This window comes from Artemia franciscana, chromosome 1 (assembly GCF_032884065.1).
Source record: "Artemia franciscana chromosome 1, ASM3288406v1, whole genome shotgun sequence".
In the NCBI taxonomy this organism is placed as follows: domain Eukaryota; kingdom Metazoa; phylum Arthropoda; class Branchiopoda; order Anostraca; family Artemiidae; genus Artemia; species Artemia franciscana.
In genome coordinates this window covers 45,982,827-46,004,018 of record NC_088863.1, presented here as the reverse complement: position 1 = coordinate 46,004,018, position 21,192 = coordinate 45,982,827, and the positions used below count along the sequence as shown (strand labels likewise).

The 21,192-nt window shown below is 34.9% G+C and overlaps 3 protein-coding genes and 2 long non-coding RNA genes across 6 annotated transcripts in view; 3 read left to right on the top strand and 2 right to left on the bottom strand.

The window, feature by feature from the left end:
- Positions 1-21,192, bottom strand: part of LOC136030462 (uncharacterized) — a 417,595-nt gene that overhangs the window by 221,954 nt on the left and 174,449 nt on the right. The gene's annotated exons all lie outside the window — the stretch shown is intronic.
- LOC136030498 (uncharacterized) overlaps positions 1-21,192 on the top strand; it is a 238,872-nt gene that overhangs the window by 130,239 nt on the left and 87,441 nt on the right. The gene's annotated exons all lie outside the window — the stretch shown is intronic.
- Positions 1-21,192, top strand: part of LOC136042387 (uncharacterized) — a 250,361-nt gene that overhangs the window by 190,905 nt on the left and 38,264 nt on the right. The window lies entirely within an intron of this gene.
- The window catches only part of LOC136030357 (uncharacterized), a 25,303-nt gene continuing 5,193 nt past the window's right edge, over positions 1,083-21,192 (top strand). The window contains exons 1-4 of the mRNA XM_065709279.1: positions 1,083-1,288; positions 5,400-5,626; positions 17,545-17,746; positions 19,282-19,443. Of these exons, the coding sequence (XP_065565351.1) occupies positions 1,124-1,288; positions 5,400-5,626; positions 17,545-17,746; positions 19,282-19,443 (756 nt within the window). The 5' untranslated portion in view covers positions 1,083-1,123. The remainder of the gene's footprint in view (positions 1,289-5,399; positions 5,627-17,544; positions 17,747-19,281; positions 19,444-21,192) is intronic.
- LOC136030365 (uncharacterized) overlaps positions 19,832-21,192 on the bottom strand; it is a 17,580-nt gene continuing 16,219 nt past the window's right edge. Inside the window, exon 2 of the long non-coding RNA XR_010618263.1 lies at positions 19,832-20,003. This is a non-coding gene — a long non-coding RNA (uncharacterized LOC136030365). The remainder of the gene's footprint in view (positions 20,004-21,192) is intronic.

Sequence of the window (21,192 nt, the reverse complement as noted above, 5' to 3'; positions counted from 1 at the left end):
AAGATTAATTAAGTCACTCCAGCATTTGGTACAGTTATATATTTCCATGTTAAATAATTTAAGATTTTTCAATATGTGTATATTTATTTATATTGTAAGAATAGATAAAAATGATAAATAGCCATATTACACAAATAAATACAGATCTATTTAAGTTCCTATTTAATATTAATATTTGTATTTACAATTTACAAGAAGAGGTAACACATAACCATTCTGATAATTTTGAGTGAATAACTATAGAATTAAAAATCGTAGTCGCGTTGTCGTGAACGAGTAATCGTAAATCTAAAAACTCGTCTTGAAAAAAAACTTTTAATTAATGAAGAATGGCCATTTGTGAGTCTATTCAGTAATGCATTAATGTATTAATTGATGTATTCATGTAGCATTCATGTATAATACGTTCTGAGCAGCCTGGTTCCCATAATTTTCTGCTGTTGTATCCATAATTTTCTTTCTAATGTATTGCATTTTCATCAGATTTTGGTATATTTAATTATGATTAACCTAACTCCACTTCTTGAGTGTGGTCGTTCTAACACGTAAGTATCCTTTTAATTACTTTTTTTCATGGTGGACAGCAAGCTAAATAGAGATAAACGAACAACAATATCTAAGTTCGATTAACTGTCATAACCTTATAAAAAGTTTATCCTATTTAGAGGTTATTACGAACAACGAAGCAAAATAATCTATAGTATCTATTGTCTATTTTGAGATGACAGTTTTCTACTGGTTTTGACGCATATGCAATTTCCCTTTGATTGACCCTAAATATAATTCAACCAGAAATAATGGCCTCTTGTTCTTCAATCTAATCAACTCCCTTTCTTTATACTTTCAACTCTCCCCATCTCTGTAAATCGTTTTTCAAAAACAATAATTGCCTCACCTAAGAGCTGAGATTAGGTGTTCTTTTCCAAATCATTTTCTAACGCAGCCTCTTCATATCAGCCAACTGCTAATCTAGCAGCTGGAGAGCAATGCTCCCATTGGTCGAAATTTTTCCAGCTTTTTCCTAGAGTCAATTTAACTCCCGGGATTTACGGGCAGAACGTCAGTTAAACACTGGCAGTTACTATGATCTCATCAAAAACTATCTAGTCACTTATTTCTGGTCATGACACAGTACAATTTTGCACATGAAGCTTTGGATTTGAGCACTCAGAAATCATTTGAAGAAGATGTGAAAAAAGCGTCTGCCAAAACTGTAACTATTCCAGCTTTTAAATCTTTGGATGATGTAGAAAAGAATTACGAAGACTATACTAATGGACCTCGAAAGGTAACGCTGACCTTGCTGACTGTATTTCAAAATGTAGGCTATAGGAAAACTGTTCTTCAATCCCACATTGTAGGGTTATAATGAGAGGAAGGTTGGAATGGTTAGGGCACGTTCTGCGGATAAAGCATGACAGATTGTCAGATATTGTCCTTTTTGGTCAACTTTTAGGGCTAAACAAAAAGTAGGTCGTCCGTGGTTGGGGTACGAGGATACCATAAAGAAACTTTTAGAGAAAATGAGAACTTTATGGGAGAGTGTAAACAGTGACGTTGTGAATAAATTGGGATGAAGGAGGAGCATGCGTACCTATGTTGGCAATAGGCGACTTTCTGCTGCGGTGAGTTGTTAGTAGTAATAGTAAAATTTGTATTTATCTTTCGTTTTTAGTGTAGCTAGGTGAAAATTAATGCGCTGAATGTAGCGAACTAGGTAAAGATGGGGTAAATTCAGGTGCTGCAGGGGGGGGGCGTTCCCTTGACTTTGGTGGAGTCCAATTGTGCCATAAAAAACTTTTTTTTTGTTTTTTGTCTGGGGATCGATCCCCTCTCCTCACATTGCTGTTGTTTAATTTTGTGCACCTTTTCAATGTGTGTTTATAAGAGTCTGTTAGGTGGAGAAAAAGAGAGTTTGTCATATGTATGTCCATCAGAACCCCCCTCCGTCACAAAATTCCGGACTCCCGACTATTTTCAAGTGGGGGTTGTAAGTTAAGCCTCTTTCCTTGTATTAATTTTAAAGAAAAAAAAATTACTAGCTCAAGTTAACTGGCGCTTTACTGAAAACACTAAACGGATCCTTAAAAAAAGGATTGCTCTCTCAAGAGCTGGAAGATCCCAAAGTAGCCTTCAGAATATAAATGACTAAGTTATAAAATCCTTAGGAGCGTCTTTCACCAGCCATGTTATCGATAAATAAGCATACAAATTATAATTAACAAAACTACTCAATAAGTTCACTTTTCTCAGCTCTCATTATTCATTCTGGAGTAACCAGAGCTTATCTTAACACAATCTGGATCTTAAGTATGCATGAACATTCTTAATATGTAGGCCTAAATGAAAAACAGTAGGCTTTTTCAACCATGCTATGTCCGAATTATTGCTTACATTTGCCGGTAATCATTTTCCAGATAGGAAAAAATGATACTGTTGACTAGCGAAATATTTTTCAAACAATTCACGTAAGCATATGATTCGCTGTAAAGCTTAAAATCGAAGACCTTGACCGTAAATTAAAATTTAAAACGGCGCCCCCCCTCCACCAAAATAAGTAAAAAAGTAAAATGAAAGCTGTGAACACAAATATTTTTCCGCATTTATTTTCAAAATTAGGGAGCTCATTTTTTTCCCAAAGTCAACGGATCAAAATTTTAAGACAGCCATTTTGTTCCGCATAGTCGAAAACCACAGTAACTGTGTCTTTGGGGATGACTTACTCTCCCACAGTCCCTGGGGGAGGGGCTGCAAGTTACAAACTTTGACCTGTGTTTACATACAGTAATGGTTATTGAGAAGTATACAGACGTTTTCAGGGGGATTTTTTGGTTTGGGGGGTTGAGGGGAGGGGGCTATGTGGGAAGATCTTTCCTTGGAGGAATATGTCATGGGGAAGGAGAAATTCAATGAAATTCTCTAGCATTGCTATAAAAAACAATGAAAAAATAAACATAAATAAGTTTTTTCAATTGAAAGTAAGGAGTAGCACTAAAACTTAAAACGAACAGAGATTATTACGCATATGATGGGCTCTAAAAATACTTTAGCATAAAGAGCCAGGTATTTAGGAGGAGATAAATACCTCACTCTTTATGCTAAAGTAATTTTAGTAATTTCAACTATTTATTCTACGGCCTTTCTGATTCAGGGGTCATTCTTAAAGAATTCGGACAAAACTTAAGATTTAGTGTATAGAGCGAGGTATTAACGAGGGGACAAACCCCCTCATATACATAATAAAAATATAAGAAAATAAAAGTTTGTTAGGTAAGTAAATTCTTAAGTTACGTATATTTTTTACTAATAAAAACGTGTGTTAAAAATTAAAAGTTCTAGTTGCCTTTTAAAGTAACCGAAAAATCGGAGGGCAACAGGTCCTCCTTCTCCACCCCTTATTTCTCAAAATCGTCTGATCAAAAAAAAAATTAATATGCAAATTACATTTTAATAATTTATGTGCGGAGAGCCAAAATCAAACATGCATTAATTCAAAAACGTTCAGAAATTAAATTAAAAAATTGTGTTTTTAACTGAAAATAAGGAGCGACATTAAAAATTAAAACGAACAGAAATTACTCCGTATATGAAATGGGTTGTCCCCTCCGCAATCTCTTGCTCTTTACGCTAAAGTTTGATTCTTTGCCACAATTCTACTTTTTAAAACAATTAAAAACTTTAGCGTAAAGAGCGAGGGATTTCGTAGGGGACAACCCATTTCATATAAGGAGTAATTTCTGTTTGTTTTAAGTTTTAATGTCGCTCCTTGCTTTCAGTTAAAAAAAACTAGTTTTTTTATTTAATAACGATAAAGAAGCAACGTCAGCAAATTCAAGAAACTGATAAAATACATGGAGAGTATTTAATTTGGGCTAATATATTTGGGTATTTTGATGGGGTTTGTTGGTGAAGTAAGGGGAAGTACTACAAGGAATGATATAAGTGAGCGTTTCCTTCTGAGGATAAGTGATTTTACACAAGAACCTGAATATATTTACCTCTAGTGTCGTTATTTCTTGAGAAATGATTTTGTCTTTAGAAAATTTTACCATCTAAATGATATAAAAGAGTTTAATTCGATGAACTGCACAGCCCACTACATAAAATTAAGCCCACTACATGATTTATGTAGTGGGCTCAAAGCCCACAACATAAGTCAAGTAGGTACTCTTCTACATATTGAAAGAGAAATTGCTGAAATTTTTCTTGGTCGGTTGTATTAATGAATTTGAATTTGAAATATTTACACCAAAAGTGGGCAAGCTCGTATTGGAGTCTTTAGATTAAGACTCCGGAGCCAGAATCTAAGGGATCTGAAGCTTTCTGTGTGAACTACCTATTTGATTGTTTTAGAAAGGCCCCCGCTTCCGAAAAATATCCTAGCACATGGCTGATCAAAGAGTGAATAGGACTTGAGCATATTTGTGATTCCTCTTTCTTTTAACCTCTCGTTTCACTCTTTCTCTTTCTGATTCTCTATCGCTAAAAATCTCTCTTTAAATTTTTATTCCTTGTAATGGGTTGTTTCTCTAGAAATTTCATTTTACCATATAAATAAGTTCTCTAATCTATCGATTAAATAAAAAAACAGGTTTTTTCAACTGAAAGCAAGGAGCAACATAAAAACTTAAAACGAACCCAAATTATAACGTATACAAGGGGTTCCCCACTAGTCAATTCCTCGCTTTTTACGCTAAAGTCCTAATTTTGTTCCAATTCTTTAAGAATGACCCCTGAATCACAAAGGCTGTTTAATTAGAATAGATAGCTCTTCTGGAAGTAGCCTACTAAAAAATTAGCCTAAAAAGTGAGGTATTGACTAGGGAGCGAACCTCTCATATACATAATAATTTATGTTCGTCTTAAGGTTTTACTGTTACTCCTTACTTTCAGTTGAAAAAACTTGTATTTTTATTTAATTTCTAATCGTTTTTAAATAATGTTGGAAAATCTGGCATCCCCTTCAGACAAAATTCTCTTCCTCCATGAAAACTTCCTTCATGGAAAGACAGGGTTTTCTGATACGCTGCTGAAACCGATGGTGAGATTTTCACGAAGATTCTATGGCTATTAGAAGGTGTTTCCTCCTTTTTTCGAAAATAAGGCAAAATCTTCTCCGGCTCGTAACTTTGAATAGGTAACACAAAACTTGATGAAACTTATATATTTAAAATCAGCACAAAAATTCAGTTCTTTAGATGTGTCTATTGGCATCAAAATTAAGTTTTTTGGAGTTTCGGTTACTATTGAGCCAGTATTCTAATACTATTGAGCCAGTATTCGGTAACTATTGAGCCAGTATTCTAACTATTCTAAGCTACAGAGGTCCTTGTGTCTACCACTTAACTAAATTTAGATATCTGTTTGTCTTTTCTAAGCCTTTGCCATCTATTTTTCAGTTTTTGCCATTTTTCCTTCCTTCTTGGCAAGAATTATGCAACGAGACGCAAGTCAACCTTAGGAGCAGCATGTTCTCACCATACACTACACTGGGAAATTTCTTCTTTTCTTCGAAGTTCAAAGAAGAAATTTGCTTGGACCTATCCAAGTCGACAAAAACCCGATCAATGACTCCGGATGACACGCTAGTAGAAAGAAACTTGGAGATCGAGAGGAATAAACTCAGGTATATCGATTTACCTGTGGGTTACCTTAATTTGATATTCAGTTCCAGAAAACTGGAACTGAATATTAAAAATACGGATAAAAAAAACTGTTGAGTCCAGTGTCACCTTCCCGCTAACTTATCACTTTTATCATTTTTTTTCTGTAGTGGATATCCTGTGGATGTCATCATGCGGTGCAGATACACTGCTCCCTTGTCTGCATGTGGTTGAGCAAATAACGTCTTAACGAACAAGCTGATTTTGAATCCTGGAAATCACCATCAAAATACTCCAAGATTCATTTTCACGTTCATTTCCTTGAGTTCTTGATATATCTCCAAGCTGACCCGCGGGAAGGATTTTTGCGTATGTTGTTCGACTCATTCTTCTTAACTCTAACGCATAAAAATAGTCACATTGATGTTAGTAGGGAGTTTCACCCTTTTTTAATCTTTTTAATTGCAATATTTATTTGCAGAGCTCAAGCAGTCTAGCATCACTGAATAGATTCAGGGGCATAATTTGCTATGGAGCAGGGGGGTAACTGCACCCCCCTATACCCCAGTTTTCCTCCAATCTAGACCCCAATTTCCCCTAACCCCGGCTGAAATTTGGTTTCTTCAAAATCTTGTCGAAACTAAGATAAGCCTGCATAATTCAAGAATTCACAGAAACCAGTCAGTTGTCTTTAATATGTTTTTCCCTTTATTGTACTATACGGTTCATGTTTCAGCTTCCGCTGTCATTTTCACTTGATTGGGGAAGGTTGGTTCCAACTTTGCCCCTCCCCCCACCCAGGATTTTGACGAAATTACACCGCTGAGTGGATTACGCTAATCAAAACGTCTAATTATGTTTTGATTATTGGCTGACGTAATTAGTCCATTGTGCTTAGAAAAACAACCATAGACAATGATTGAGCCGACTTTAAACTATTCAATTCAGGGTGCCAATACCTTAAAAATACCATAATCAGAAGTAAAAGCGACAATGTCTATTTTCTTGCAAGTCTGATATTTCAATATTTTGTTATTCTTCTAACCTCGACACTCTTGAAAAAGTACTATTGCTAAAATTATAATAATAAGGAAAATTTGGTAACCGTTGTAAATTCAGTTTTGTGTCAACTTTTGGCTCGTGTGCATTGTTCAGTAAATACTCATTTAGCTTCATTTATCTAAGTTGACATTGCTTTTCATGCTATAATCCCTACTAATAATATCCCTATAATCCCTACCTATAATCTAATAATATCCCTATATATCCCTATAATCCCATGCTATAATCCCTACCTATAATCCTTACTAAATCCCAAAATAAATCTCCCGAACCAAACCACTTTGGCTGTGTAATACACAGTAAATAATCATTTAGCTTCATTTATCTAAGTTGACATTGCTTTTTCATGCTATAATCCCTACTAATAATATCCCTATAATCCCTACCTATAATCTAATAATATCTATAAACTAATAATATCCCTATATATCCCTATAATCCCATGCTATAATCCCTACCTATAATCCCTACTAAATCCCAAAATAAATCTCCCGAACCTAACCACTTTGGCTTTTTTTTATCATTTTGCATGAATAGTACCGTAAGACACCGTTTTTGATTAAAAACAACATCGTAATAACTTTGTTTTATATTAAAAACAAAATGAAACTGGGGAAAGCATTGCATAGTGTGCCAATTAAATTTCTTAGTCTATCCAAATGCTATTTTCGTAGTTCTAACAATTGTAAAAATGAATCGAATATCCTTTAAAATAATTATCAAAATTAAACCATGGCACTTAAACATGTTTTTCATGAGACACAGCTTCTGAGAACAGACTAGGGACGGGGTATGGCCACTTCTGTCTTTTAAAAATGGTTCAAAATAATGACAAAAAGCTACATGAAATATAACTTAATAAGAAAATAATAGCAAAATAGCTAAACAGCTATTTTAGTAAGAATCCACTGCTCAAAACGACTTCTTAGAGAAAATTATATAAGAAAACAAGTTTTTTCAACTGAAAGTAAGGAGCGACATTAAAACTTAAAACGAACAGAAATTAATTCGTATATGAAAGGGGCTGCTTCTTCATCAACGCCCCGCTCTTTACGCTAAAGTTTTTTACTGTTTTAAAAAGAAGAGTTGAGAGAAAGGGTCAAACTTTAGCGTAAAGAGCGGGGCGTTGATGAGGAAGAAGCCCCTTGCATATACGAAGGAATTTCTGTTCGTTTTAAGTTTTAATGTCGCTCCTTACTTTCAGTTGAAAAAACTTGTTTTTTTTAATTTAATTTCTGAACGTTTTTGAATCAATGCATGTTTTGATTTTGGCTCTTCGCAGAGGAATAATTAAAACGAAATTTGCATATTTATTTATTTATTTTTGGCTAAATGGCTTTCTCATAATTTTGATCGAATGATTTTGAGAAAAAAGAGCGGGGGAGGAAGCCCAGTTGCCCTCCAATTTTTTGGTTAATTAAAAAGGCAACTAGAACTTTTAATTTTTTACGAATCATTTTATTAGTAAAAGATATACGTAACTTATAAATTAGCTTACGTAAAGAACTTTTTATTCTCATGTTTTTATTACACATATGAGAGAGTTCGCCCCCTCGTCAGTACCTCTCTCTTTACACTAAATCTTAAATTGTGTCCCAATTCATTAAGAATGACCCCTGAATCACAAAGGCCGTAGAATAAATAGTTGACATTACTAAAAATACTTTAGCGTAAAGAGCGAGGTATTAGGAGGAAGTGAGCCCCTCATATGGGTAATAATTTCTGTTGTTTTAAGTTTTAATGCTGCTCCTTACTTCCAGCTGAAAAAAACTTTTCATATTTATTTTTTCATTGTTTTTTTTTTTTAAATAATGCTTGTAAATCCTGCGCTCCCTTCATGGAAATTTTCTTCCCCCATGACAAATTCCTCGATGGAAAGTTTCCCCAGCATATCCCCCTCTTCTCAACCCCTCCCCCAACCAAAAAATCCCCCTGAAAAATTCTGTACACTTCCCAATAACCATTACTATATGTAAGCACTGGTCAAAGTTTGTAACTTGTAGCCCCTCCCACGGGGACTGTGGAGGAGTAAGTCGTCCCCAAAGACATAGTAATAAGGTTTTTCGACTACGTTGAATAAAATGGCTATCTCAGAATTTTGATCCGTTGACTTTGGGAAAATAATTAGCGTGGGAGAGGGCCTAGGTGCCCTCCAATTTTTTTGGTCACTTAAAAAGGGCCCTAGAACTTTTCATTTCCGTTAGAATGAGCCCTCTCGCAACATTATAGGACAACTGGGTCGATACGATCACTCCTGGGAAAAAAAACAAAAAACAAACAAACAAATAAACACGCATCCGTGATCTGGCTTCTGGCAAAAAATACAAAATTGCACATTTTTGTAGATAGGAGCTTGAAACTTCTACAGTAGGGTTCTCTGATACGCTGAATATGATGGTGTAATTTTCGTGAAGATTCTATGACTTTTAGGGGGTGTTTCCCCCTGTTTTTTAAAATAACGCAAATTTTCTCAGGCTCGTAACTTTTGATGCGTAAAACTAAACTTGATGAAACTTAAATATTTAAAATCAGCATTAAAATTCAATTCTTTTGATGTAGCTATCGGTATCAAAATTCCATTTTTTAGAGTTTTGGTTTCTATTGAGCCGGGTCGCTCCTTACTACAGTTCGTTACCACGAACTGTTTGACAAATGACAATAGCGTCCAATTTTTACCTATTTCTTGTCATCTAAGCTCCATTGAGCACAATGCTATGAACAACTTCTATTTAATCGGAGCCTCATTCACCATTTCATTAGAGTATTTGTGACTGGGGCTGTTTTCTGTCTATTTTTTGAACACGTGGTCTACCTTTTGCTTAACAGATGCAATTTTCGGAAGCTAGATATTTTGCAAATTAATGAAAAAATAGAGCTTTGAAACCAATTTGAACCAATTAAACAGATTTGGAAACGCTCTCATAGCAATATTAAATAAATCAAAGAGAGAGTTTGGTTGTCTCAGTAACCAAGCTCTAAGTAACAGATGTAACGGGCATTTTCAGCGAAAATTTTCGAAAGCTGGATATTTTGTAGATTAATAAAAAAAAAAAAAAATAGAACTTCGAAACTACTTTGTACCAACTAACAACTACAGATTTGAAAACGCTCTCACAGCAACACTTTATAGAATTAAGGTAATAAAACATAGTGAGAGTTTGGTTGTCTTAGTAAATATTTTGGATTGGTAATGACAACCAGCGTTGCCAACGCGGTACAATTGTACCGTTTTTGGTACAATTTAGAGGTCCTGGTACAACGCAGTAGATTTAGAAATTCTTTGATACAATACAAGTTTTTCTGGATTTTTGGTTTTCGTTGCTCCTTTCTTACTCGGATATCTGCTTAAGTTTTAATTTATCCAAATTTTTCTTCTTGTTTTGAAAAATTTTATCCTGGTGTTCAGAAGGTACAAATTCTCTTACGGTATAATCTTATTCCGAAAATTAGTACAGTTTGCTTCAAAGCTTTGACAATGCTGGTGACAACTTACCCTTACTCAATTTTCTTAATTAAAAAGAAAATAGTCAAAATGAATTATGTCATCTTTAATTATAGTCATCTTTGACTATAATTATATTCATTGATGACTAATTATAGTCATTGATGACTATAATTATAGTCATCAATGATTAATCATTCATTGATGACTAATTATAGTCATCAATGAATGTCACTAATATAGTCACTAATTATCATTCATTGATGACTAATTATAGTCATCAATGAATAGTCATCTTTAATTATGTTTAAAGATGTCATTCACGACTTACGCTGTTTGCGGAAGAACCGGAGAGAGAGATGTGTAATAGCAACCCCTATCTTTAAAACCGGGTTGGAAAATGATGAAGAGAGGTAATTTTAGCTAGAATCAGTCACTTTAGACAGGTTTACACGACCTACGAACGCTTCAGAACGAACAAAAAACTTCAAGTTTACTTGCAGTTGATAAATGAAACAACGTGCCATTTCAGTCAAACTCCTCACGATACTTTAGCTCCTCAAGTGCAAACAGCAGAAAATACCGTTGTTATTATTATCATTATTTATTGAAAAACCCGTCATACAAAAAAAAGCAAAAGACGGAGCAATAAATGAAAGAAAAAATGAAGAAATAAACACTGAGCGCGAAGACAAACACTTAAAAAAAAACACAACAAAAACATCTTAACCTCTTTCAAACTGCACGATATAAGGTGATGACACAGACATGCAAAAAATACAAAGTTTTGAACAAGACGGAGAAAAAGAGATAGAGAAAAAAGGAAAACGAACAAACAACAACAACATATCAAACAGTTCGTGGTAACGAACTGTAGTAAGGAGCGACCCGGCTCAATAGTAACCAAAACTCTAAAAAATTGAATTTTGATATCAATAGCTACATCAAAAGAATCGCATTTTAATGCTGATTTTAAATATATAAGTTTCATCAAGTTTAGTCTTACCCATCAAAAGTTACGAGCCTGAGAAAATTTGCCCTATTTAGGAAAATAGGACGAAACACCCCCTAAAAGTCGTAGGATCTTAGCGAAAATGACACCATCAGATTCAGCGTATCAGAGAACCCTACTGTAGCAGTTTCAAACTCCTATCTACAAAAATGTGGAATTTTGTATTTTTTGCCAGAAGACAAATCACGAGTGCGTGTTTATTTGTTTGTTTTTTTTTTTTTTTTTTTTTCTTTCTTTTCCCCAGGGGTCATCGTATCGACCAAGTGGTCCTAGAATGTCGCAAGAGGGCTCATTCTAACGGAAATGAAAAGTTCTAGTGCCCTTTTTAAGTGACCAAAAAAATTGGAGGGCATCTAGGCCCCCTCCCACGCTCATTTTTTTACCAAAGTCAACGGATCAAAATTTTGAGATAGCCATTTTGTTCAGCATAGTTGAAAACCATAATAACTATGTCTTTGGGGATGACTTACTCCCCAACAGTCCCTGGGGAAGGGGCTGCAAGTTACAAACTTTGACCAGTGTTTACATATAGTAATGGTTATTGGGAAGTGTACAGACGTTTTCAGGGGGATTTTATTTTGTTTGGGGGTGGGGCTGAGGAGAGGGGGCTATGTTGGAGGATCTTTCCTTGGAGGAATCTGTCATGGGGGAAGAAAAATTCAATGAAAAGGGCGCAGGATTCTCTAGCATTACTATAAGAAAACAATGAAAAATAAACATGAAAACGTTTTTTCAAATGAAAGGAAGAAGCAGCATTGAAACTTAAAACGAACAGAGATTATTACGCATATGAGGGGTTCTAAAAATACTTTAGCATAAAGAGCGATGTATTTAGGAGGAGATAATTACCTCGCTCTTTATGCTAAAGTATTTTTAGTAATTTCAACTATTTATTCTACGGCCTTTCTGATTCAGGGGTCATTCTTAAAGAATTGGGACAAAACTTACGATTTAGTGTAAAGAACGAGGTATTAACGAGGGTACAAACCCCTTCATATACATAATAACAATTAAAGAATATAAAAGTTTGTTACGTAAGTTAATTCTAAAGTTACGTATATTTTTTGCTAATAAAAAAATTCGTTAAAATTAAAATTAATAGTTGCCTTTTTATGTAACGGAAAAATTGCATGGCAACTAGGCCTCCTTCCCCATCTCATATTTCTCAAAATCGTATGATCAAAACTAAGAGAAAGCCATTTAGCCAAAAAAGGAATTAATATGCAAATTTCATTTGAATAGTTTACGTGTGGAGAGTCAAAATCAAACATGCATTAATTCAAAAACGTTCAGATATTAGATAAAAAAAAACTAGTTTTTTTAACTGAAAGTAAGGAGCGACATTAAAACTTAAAACGAACAGAAATTACTCCGTATATGAAATAGATTGTTCCCTCCGCAATCCCTCGCTCTTTACGCTAAAGTTTGACTCTTTGCCACAATTCTGCTTTTTAAAACAATTAAAAGCTTTAGCGTAAAGAGCGAGGGATTGCGGAGGGAACAATCTATTTCATATACGGAGTAATTTCTGTTCGTTTTAAGTTTTAATGTCGCTCCTTACTTTCAGTTAAAAAAACTATTTTTTTTTTATTTTATAAAAAAAGAGGCAGAGACTATTGAAATAGTACAGAACACCACTCCTGGGCAGTCATATTCACTTTTTTTTGTGTTTAGCTATTACTCTAGCTACTGTAATGTTCGGGTCAGTAATTTTAAATTGACGGATGTTTTTTGAGTTGCTTTGCCAGGGTAGAAGGTGGAGTAATTATGAAAGAACTATTCAGATAGCTAAGAAACAAACTTACCCCGAGAATCAGAATTCCATCCTGAATACCAATATGCCATCCGTTCCCGTCGCAAATTTAATTGAACCTCACCTATCCTTCATAACCTTATCCAAATATAAGCCCGTATTATATATTTCCCATGCATTTATTTATTCTTGATTTTGTCACAGTCGATTCAATTTTCGGGTAAACTGTTTTTAATAAGATTGACGCTAATACAGGTATATGGGCCGTATCTAAAATAAGAGAAAAGGTATCATCTTTGATGGTCCGTAAAGGGCTTAAATTTGAATCTACGACGGAAAACGCAGTCCCTTAGTGTAAAGAACGAGATATTGAGGAGCGGGCAGCCCCCTCACAAACGAAACAATTTCAGTCCGTTATAAGTTTTAATTTTGTTCCTTACTGTCAGATGAAAAAAAGAATTATACTTTTGTTTTAATTTTGAGGTTTTTTAAATAATGGTGGGAAAATCGAGGAGGTACAGCAAGGCACTGAGGAGGGGGCAGTCCTTTATATGGGGAATAATTTCTGCTGTTTTAAGGTTTAATGTTGCTCCTTACTTTCAACTGATAAACGTATTTTTTCTAATTTAATTTCTGATGCTTTTTTAAATGACGTCGGAAAATCCGCCTCTCGCTCCATGGAAAGTTCCCCCTAACGAAAAAAATATCCACAATATGTTTCTCCTGCGTAAAATTCCCCCGGGAAAACTACCCCCTGACAATTCCATCCTTGCTGAAAAATTCCCCCAGAAAATTTCGCGTGGACACTTAAACTTAGAAAATTCTTTTTAGCCTACTTTCATTTGAAAAGAAAGACTTATGTTTTATTTAACTTCTGATCTTTTTCAAATCATACCGAAAATCTCGTTTCCGAAGAAATTTTTTCCGGTATACCCCCCCGTTATGGAAAGTTTTCCTGCGAAAAACACCCCCATGGAAATATCTCACAGACAATTCTAATCCCGCTGATAATCTCCCTTGTACAATTCCCCAGAATATATCATATGTAAGCTAAAGAGAAAGTAAGACAAGTAAAAACAATTTCGTATAGGAATTCTGGCAAATTCCCCCCGTGTAAAATTTCCCCTGGAAATTTCACCCCCGGCAACTCTCCTTCCCATGGAAAATTTCCGCCGTGAACCCCCCCCCCCTGCAAAAAAATCCCCCAAAAATGTCTGTATGCTTCCCAATAACAGATAATAAATGTAAATAATGAGCAAATTTCCGAATTATCCGAAGATCTTAGGAAGAATGAGAGGACGGAGAGATAGTTGCTCTCCAATATTTTTGGTTGCTTTGAAAGGGCACTAGAACTTTTCATTTTTGTTCGAGCGAGTCCTTTCCTGATTTTCTAGGACCATTAGTTCGATACGATCATTCCCTGGAAAAAAAACAACAACAAATAAACACGTAACCCTGATGATCCCTCTGGCAAAAAAAATTACAAAATTCCACATTCTTGCAGATGGTAGCTTAAACCTCCAGTGGGGTGTTTTAAACCTTCGAGGGGGGTTTCTTACTTTTTCGAAAATTACAGAAATTTTTTCAGGCTCATATTTTTTTTATGGGTAACACCAAACTTAATGAGTTTTATTTACTTGAAATCAGCATAAAAAGCCAGTTCTCTTGATGTATCTATTATTGACAAACTTCAACTTTTTAGAGTTTGGTTACTATTGGGCCAAGTCATTTCGTTATCACGAATTGTTTGACGAAATTTGTTTTATTATGATGAAATACAATGGTCTCTAGCAAATTATATATTTTTTTTTTAACAAAACCATGGCAAAAGGTGGCATCTACTCTTACTTTTATTACTCGTGAATCTTGGCAAGTTCAACCACGTTTAAACGATTTATCTCGGTCCTGAACTGATATATTTTCAGGCAAAATACCACATACTAGAGTATGTTTTTCAGCATCCTAAAAAGCAAAGTTTTATATAGTCCCAAAAAATTTGATGGTATTTGTATGATAAACGCCCTACCGTTCAAATTGTTCATTTGTTGACGCATTATAAAACAATTTTTTTTCATTAATTTCTTTTGGCTTAACGAGAGATGAGACAAAGAGAATGACAGAATAGATGAAAATATAAAGTTTGGGCAATATATTTTCACATTAGGGGGGATGGGTGCCTACTTTTGTATATTTCATTAGGGTTTAGCGTCAGAGAAACATATTAGAATAACAATAGGTAGGGCGTATACCATACAAGTATCAATTTGATCTTACTCTTATTTGTTATTAGATTAGCATCGTTTGTATCAGAATTGTATTATAATAACTAATTAAAATACTATTTGATGCTATTTAAGCAATGCTATCTAAGTAATGCATCATATATATTTACACAAATCAAAAAAATACAATGGGGTTTCTGATACGCTGAATCTGATGGTGTGATTTTCATTAAGATTGTAATACTTTTAGATGATGTTTCCCCTTTTTCAAAAATCAGGCAAATTCTCTCAGGCTTGTAACCTTTAATCGGTACGACTAAACATATTGAAACTTATATATTTTAGGTCGATATAATAAGCCGATTATTTTGTACATCTATTGGTATCGAAATTCCGTTTTTTAGAATTTTGGTACTATTGAGCCGGGTCCCTCCTTACATACAGCCACGAACTGTTTGATGAATAAAAACAAGTTTGTTTTTCAACTGAAAGTAAGGAGCAATATCTAAACTTAAAACGAACAGAAATTATTACGGGTCTGAAAAATATTACCCCTCCTCAAGACCTCATTCTTTAAGCTAAAGTTTTTCATGTAATTTTTTAAATTTTTATGATCCCAGGAGTTGTTTTTAAAGAATTCGGACACAAAGTCAAATTTTAGTGTAAAAGTGAGGTTTTGAGGACGGGTAATCTTTGCATATACGTAATCATTTCTGTTCGTTTGAAGTTTCAATATTGCTCCTTACTTTCAGTTGAAGATAAAACCTGTTTTTTTTTATTTCTGATCGTTTTTAAATAATACTAAGAAATCCGGCTCCCCCTCCATGGAAAATTCCTTCCCCTCCCATAGGAAACTCCCACGTGGAAATTTCATTCTACATGAAACACCCCCTCGCCATGGAAATTCCTCCAGACAATTCCATTCTAGCTCAAATTCCACCCGGAAATTCCGGGTGAAATTTTTTCTTAGCTTACTTTCATTTATAATCTACTTTAATTTCTGACTGTGTTTAAAATCATGCGGAAATCCCCTTCTCCGTGGAATTATTTTCCCACAAATAGCCCCTCCCCCCTCCCTAGTAGAGAGTTGCTCCCATAAAAAGTTCCCTCTAGAAAATTTATCCGGTGAAAATCTCCCCTATGGAAAATCCCTCTGTAGGAGAATCCGCCCTCTATAGAAAGATACTCTAGACAATTCCAACCCTGTAAAAATATCCCGTGGACGGTTCCCCTTAACATCTCCACATGTAAAATTGATTTGGCAATGACAAAATAAGACAAAAAAAATCATCCAAGACTTCTGAATAATTCTCCAAATGTAAAATCCCCCCTGAAAAGTTCACCCCCCAGAAAATTCCCTCCCCACGGAAAATTGTCCCGGCAGAAAACCCCCACGGTAGAAATCCCCCAAGAAAATTTTCAGTATGTTTCCCAATAACAAATACTATGCGTTCACAATGGGCAAACTTCATGACTTATGGACCTTTCCCCAGGGGCTAAGGGGAGGGGGTCATGTTATCTCCAGAGGCATAGTTACTGGGCTTTTCAACTATACTGAACAAAATGTGTATCTCAAAATTTCAAAAATTTTGATCTGTCGATCTTGAGGGAAAAAGGGAGTGGGAGGGGGTGCTATTTGCACCGGTGGATTCAGAGGGGTCTGGACCCCCCAAGATTTTTTCTGGTGCCCTCTTTCCCTGCTTTTTTTCCTTTTTTCACTTTTTTAGATTAAATTTGTGAATCTAGTCAATTATTGGTACCCTCGTCACGTTGCCCCAACCCCAAGATTTTCCTCATTGGCACCCTTGTCACATTATCACATATTCTAAAAAGAGTTAACGTATTTTGTCACATATTTTGCTCTAGATCCGCCTCTGGCTAGTTGCCCTCCAATTTCTTTGGTCACTTAAAAATAATGCTAGAACTCTTAATATCCGTTAGAATGAGTAGTTTCCCAAAAATATAAGACTCAATGCGATCACCTCAAGGGAAAAAAAACAAAAAACAAATAAACACGTACCCGTGATGTTTCTTCTGGCAAAAAATACAAAATTCCACATTTTTGCAGATGGGAGCTTAAAACTTCTACGATAGGGTTCATGAATGCACTGAATTTGATGGTGTGATTTTCGTTAAGATTTCTTGACTTTTAAGGGGTGTTCTCCCCCCTCAATCAAGTTCTTGGCTTATGTTCCACGTATTTTTTTTCAATTTTTTATTATCTAATGCAGCCAATGTATTGGTGGGTGCACTCGTTACGTTTGACTATTTTAACATTTCATCGCGCTTTCAAGGGGGGGAGGTGACGGAAAGGTTACTTTTTTTAATTTACTTTGACAAAAATCCGTTGGTTCATTAAATAAGTAGTTAAATTAATTGATGATTTACAAATTTGAACAGTATTTCATTTCCTTTTTATAACAAAAAGTTATTATGATTTTTTTTTTTAGGTTTGCTTCCACTGGCAAAATTTGCAGAAGAAAAAGACGGGGATTGAGTGACCCAGTAAGAACTCCAAAAAGTCTGAAAAAACTCATGTTTGACGACGATACAGCGCCTCCTGTATCTGGGACAATTATAGTTGGACCAGAAGGAAATACCAACCAAAAAGGACCGTCAGTTGACATAGACCCAACTTTGAACTTCGTAGAAGTAATTTGCTTTTTAAATTAAATGGCAGGGTTTTATTTCTGTTGGTAATTAGTATAAACCTTCAGTATAAAAATCGGAAAAAAACGATCATATGTGAGGAGGCAGTTTTACTATCATTTCCAACTTTTCTGAAAAATGAAATTCCCCTAACTTAGGTAGCAGAAAATTCTTAGCATTAAAGTTTTTCGAATTTATTTTTGTCTTGTTAGAAAAGTACCACTAAGTAAGAAAAAAAGTAAGTTAAATTAATTAAACCACAAAATTAAGCAACAAAACTCAATGAATCAGGCTTTCAAACCCAAAAAGGAAACCAAAGGGCAAAAAAAAAAACAAAGACCTATGCTGCGGCCACCCATAAGAAGGAGGAGCCAACTGGACATTCACTGCCCTTTAGGAGATAATATATATGGAAGAAGGGTGCTATTTATTGTTTTGAAAACAAGCAGCCATTTCTGAGCAAAAAATGCGTTTTAACATTTTTAAACCCTCTGACCAGAGGTTGTCTCTCTCATTAACTAGCTTTAAAAAATAACAAATGAATATTCCGGCGGCCTTACGCCCCCTAAATACCCGTCAAATCTAGAACAAAAATGATTAGGTTTTCTATATTTGTTTAATATAGCCAATGACAGTAAGACTTATATTTAAAATATTCTATAGGCATCTGAAAATATTCGGTCGGGGTGACAAAGTTCCAAAATGTCCTTTTGTCAAAAAACAAAAAAAAAAAAAAATAAAACATTGCATTCTTTCCAAATGATACAAGATATTAAACTTGCTATTCTGTTCCCCAGAGCAGGGAGAAGGCACCGAAAATGCTTGAATTCTTTCTCTGAGCACTAGAAGACTTTCTCATTTCATCCTACTTGATGTCCGACATGAATCTTAATGTAAATGGCGGGGTCAATACGTTACCTTATTTTTTTAACTGGAAAGAAAAAGTTTCATATCTTCTTTTCAATGAACTATTTTAAGCCATAGTAAACAGGTCTTAGGGGATTTTTGCAAATACGGTAATCTTGTAAAAAAATTCTTCCTGAGCTGGAATTACTCTAATAACAAGTTGTACCATTCAGTTCCACTTCCAACATTCTGTCCAAATATAGACTGCCATAAAATGATGATTTTACTTTACCCCCCCCCCCCTCTCCCGTAGTGGGGATGAATTTATCCCCGGGTTGCATACAAAACTTCACATTTTTTAAATTTAATAACTCACAGACAATTTCTTTTAATCGTATTTTTAGGGTTCTTTTCCAATTATTTCACTTTTTTCCCCTGTCTTGTAATCAAGGGCTATATATGGACCCATTGAGAGGGGAGAGGAGATACAGTAGTTGAAGTAAGGAAGATTACATTTAAAAAATTTGAATCAAAAATTGAACGAAACCACTCTTATGCTAGTATAGTGTTTCCTTCTTAGGAGGAATCCCCATGAAGGATTACTGCCATCCCTTGTTATCGAGTATATATAGCGTAACGCATCATCAAGTCATACTTGTGATTCCGCATTAAAACAATGAATATTTTGGCAGGTGACTGAGGAAGCACGTGAAGAATTGGCCCGCATCGAAAACAAGATCGGTGATTACATCTGTCGCCTCTGTAAGATTCAATACAATGATGCCTTTGCATTGGCTCAGCATAGGTGTTCCAGGATTGTCCATCTGTCATACGTCTGCTCAGAATGTGATAAGGTAAGTAATGCTATTACCAGACATTGACAAATGTTTTGTTTCTTAGAACAGGAAATGACCCAGATATGACCACAACATCTCAAAAACAACCAGTTCAACAAATTCAATTCAAAAGGGTTTGAACTGGGAGCCCTAACCTCCATTACTAGATAGTCTTTTACGGGGGGGGGGGGCATGCCCTTACTCTCAATCAGGAAATTTTATTCAGAGGGATGTTTTTGCAATACAAGTCCTAACGTTCCCTCTCAAAGTGCGTTTTCCTGGCTTTGAGAAAACTTAAACCCTACAACCATGAATGGAAGGGAGGCGACAGGGCTTGACCCTTCTAAATTTTCTTGATTTTCTGCGTGTTTTAACTATATTATTTCCATTTCTTTTATGAGTACGATCGTAATTTATGGGTTTATTATGCATATATAATTTCTGAGTAACTTGTTCCTTTTACTGCTTTGGCAGATTAAGAATATGCCCCCGTCCAAATACATTCATGTGTGCTTCCCTGTAGACCAGTGTTGTTGCCAGCAGGGTTGCCACCCGGTGAAACAAAACTCAACTAGATTCTAAAAAAAATACTAAATCAGCACATAAATTACTAGATTATTGGCTAGAAATCAAAGGAAATTACTAGAATTATATTACTCTTTATCATAGTAATTATTGGTTGTTGTTTCTTACCATGTTCTATACAGGCGCACCTACAGGAAGGGGGTAAAATTACCCCCCTAGATGTGGAAAAATATGCTTACACGGATGTTCTGTTTGTTCTCCAGCGCAAATTACCCTTGAAATTTTAAAAAATGCTTTTTGGCATCTTTACGCAAAGAATAGAAAAAAATCCTTGCTTCCTCCCTTTATTTTCCCGAATTGCTAACCATGGCTTACACCCCAATCACTGAAAATAGGTTGTCGACGATCTAATCGAAATAAATTATTTGCTTTTTCTTTTTAATTTTTTTTTTCCAAGAAATGATCCAAGACCCCAGTTTTTGCCAAAAAATATAGAAACTATTTTCTTTTTACTCTAGTTTCTGAGTTAGTATAATTAATGGGACACCAGCTATAACTTTGAAAATGGGCTTTTAGTATTTTAATGAATAAATATTTTCTACCCTTCACAAATTTCGATAATCATCGGTCTTATTGCTTCTTTAATAAAAAAAAAGGTACTTGTTATTTTTACGGAACACACAAAAGAAGTAAAATGATGTTAATCTTGGTGAAATATTCCAAAATATGATGAAATACAATAATTTAATTTTTATAATAATGCAATTTGGGCTATATATTTGGACATTGGGAGGGGGGAAAGTAGCCTACACTTACTCCCTTCTCCTTAACGTAAAAATATATCTCAGCCTATACAAGTCCAATACATTCTGTCACCTGTTATTTGTCATTTTGTCATTATAACTGGTTTTCATAGATCGTACATTATTCTTATTATCCTTGGTAATTACACTTAGCAGACTTTCATCCCAAGATCTGTCCTCGGGGGCTGTGTTGGTCATGTTAAATCTAAAGATACAGTTTTGGAACCTTTTAACTATGCTAAACAAAATGGTTGTCTCAAACTTTTGATAGAACAATTTTTGGAGGAAAAAAGGGACGTCGGAAACGGGCTTGTAGCCATCCGATCTTTTTGGTCAAATAAAAGGGATACTAGAAATTTTAATCTCTGTTCAAATGAGCCCCCTCCCTATGTATTAGGACCGTTGGTTTGATACGATCATTCCTGGGAAGAAACACAAC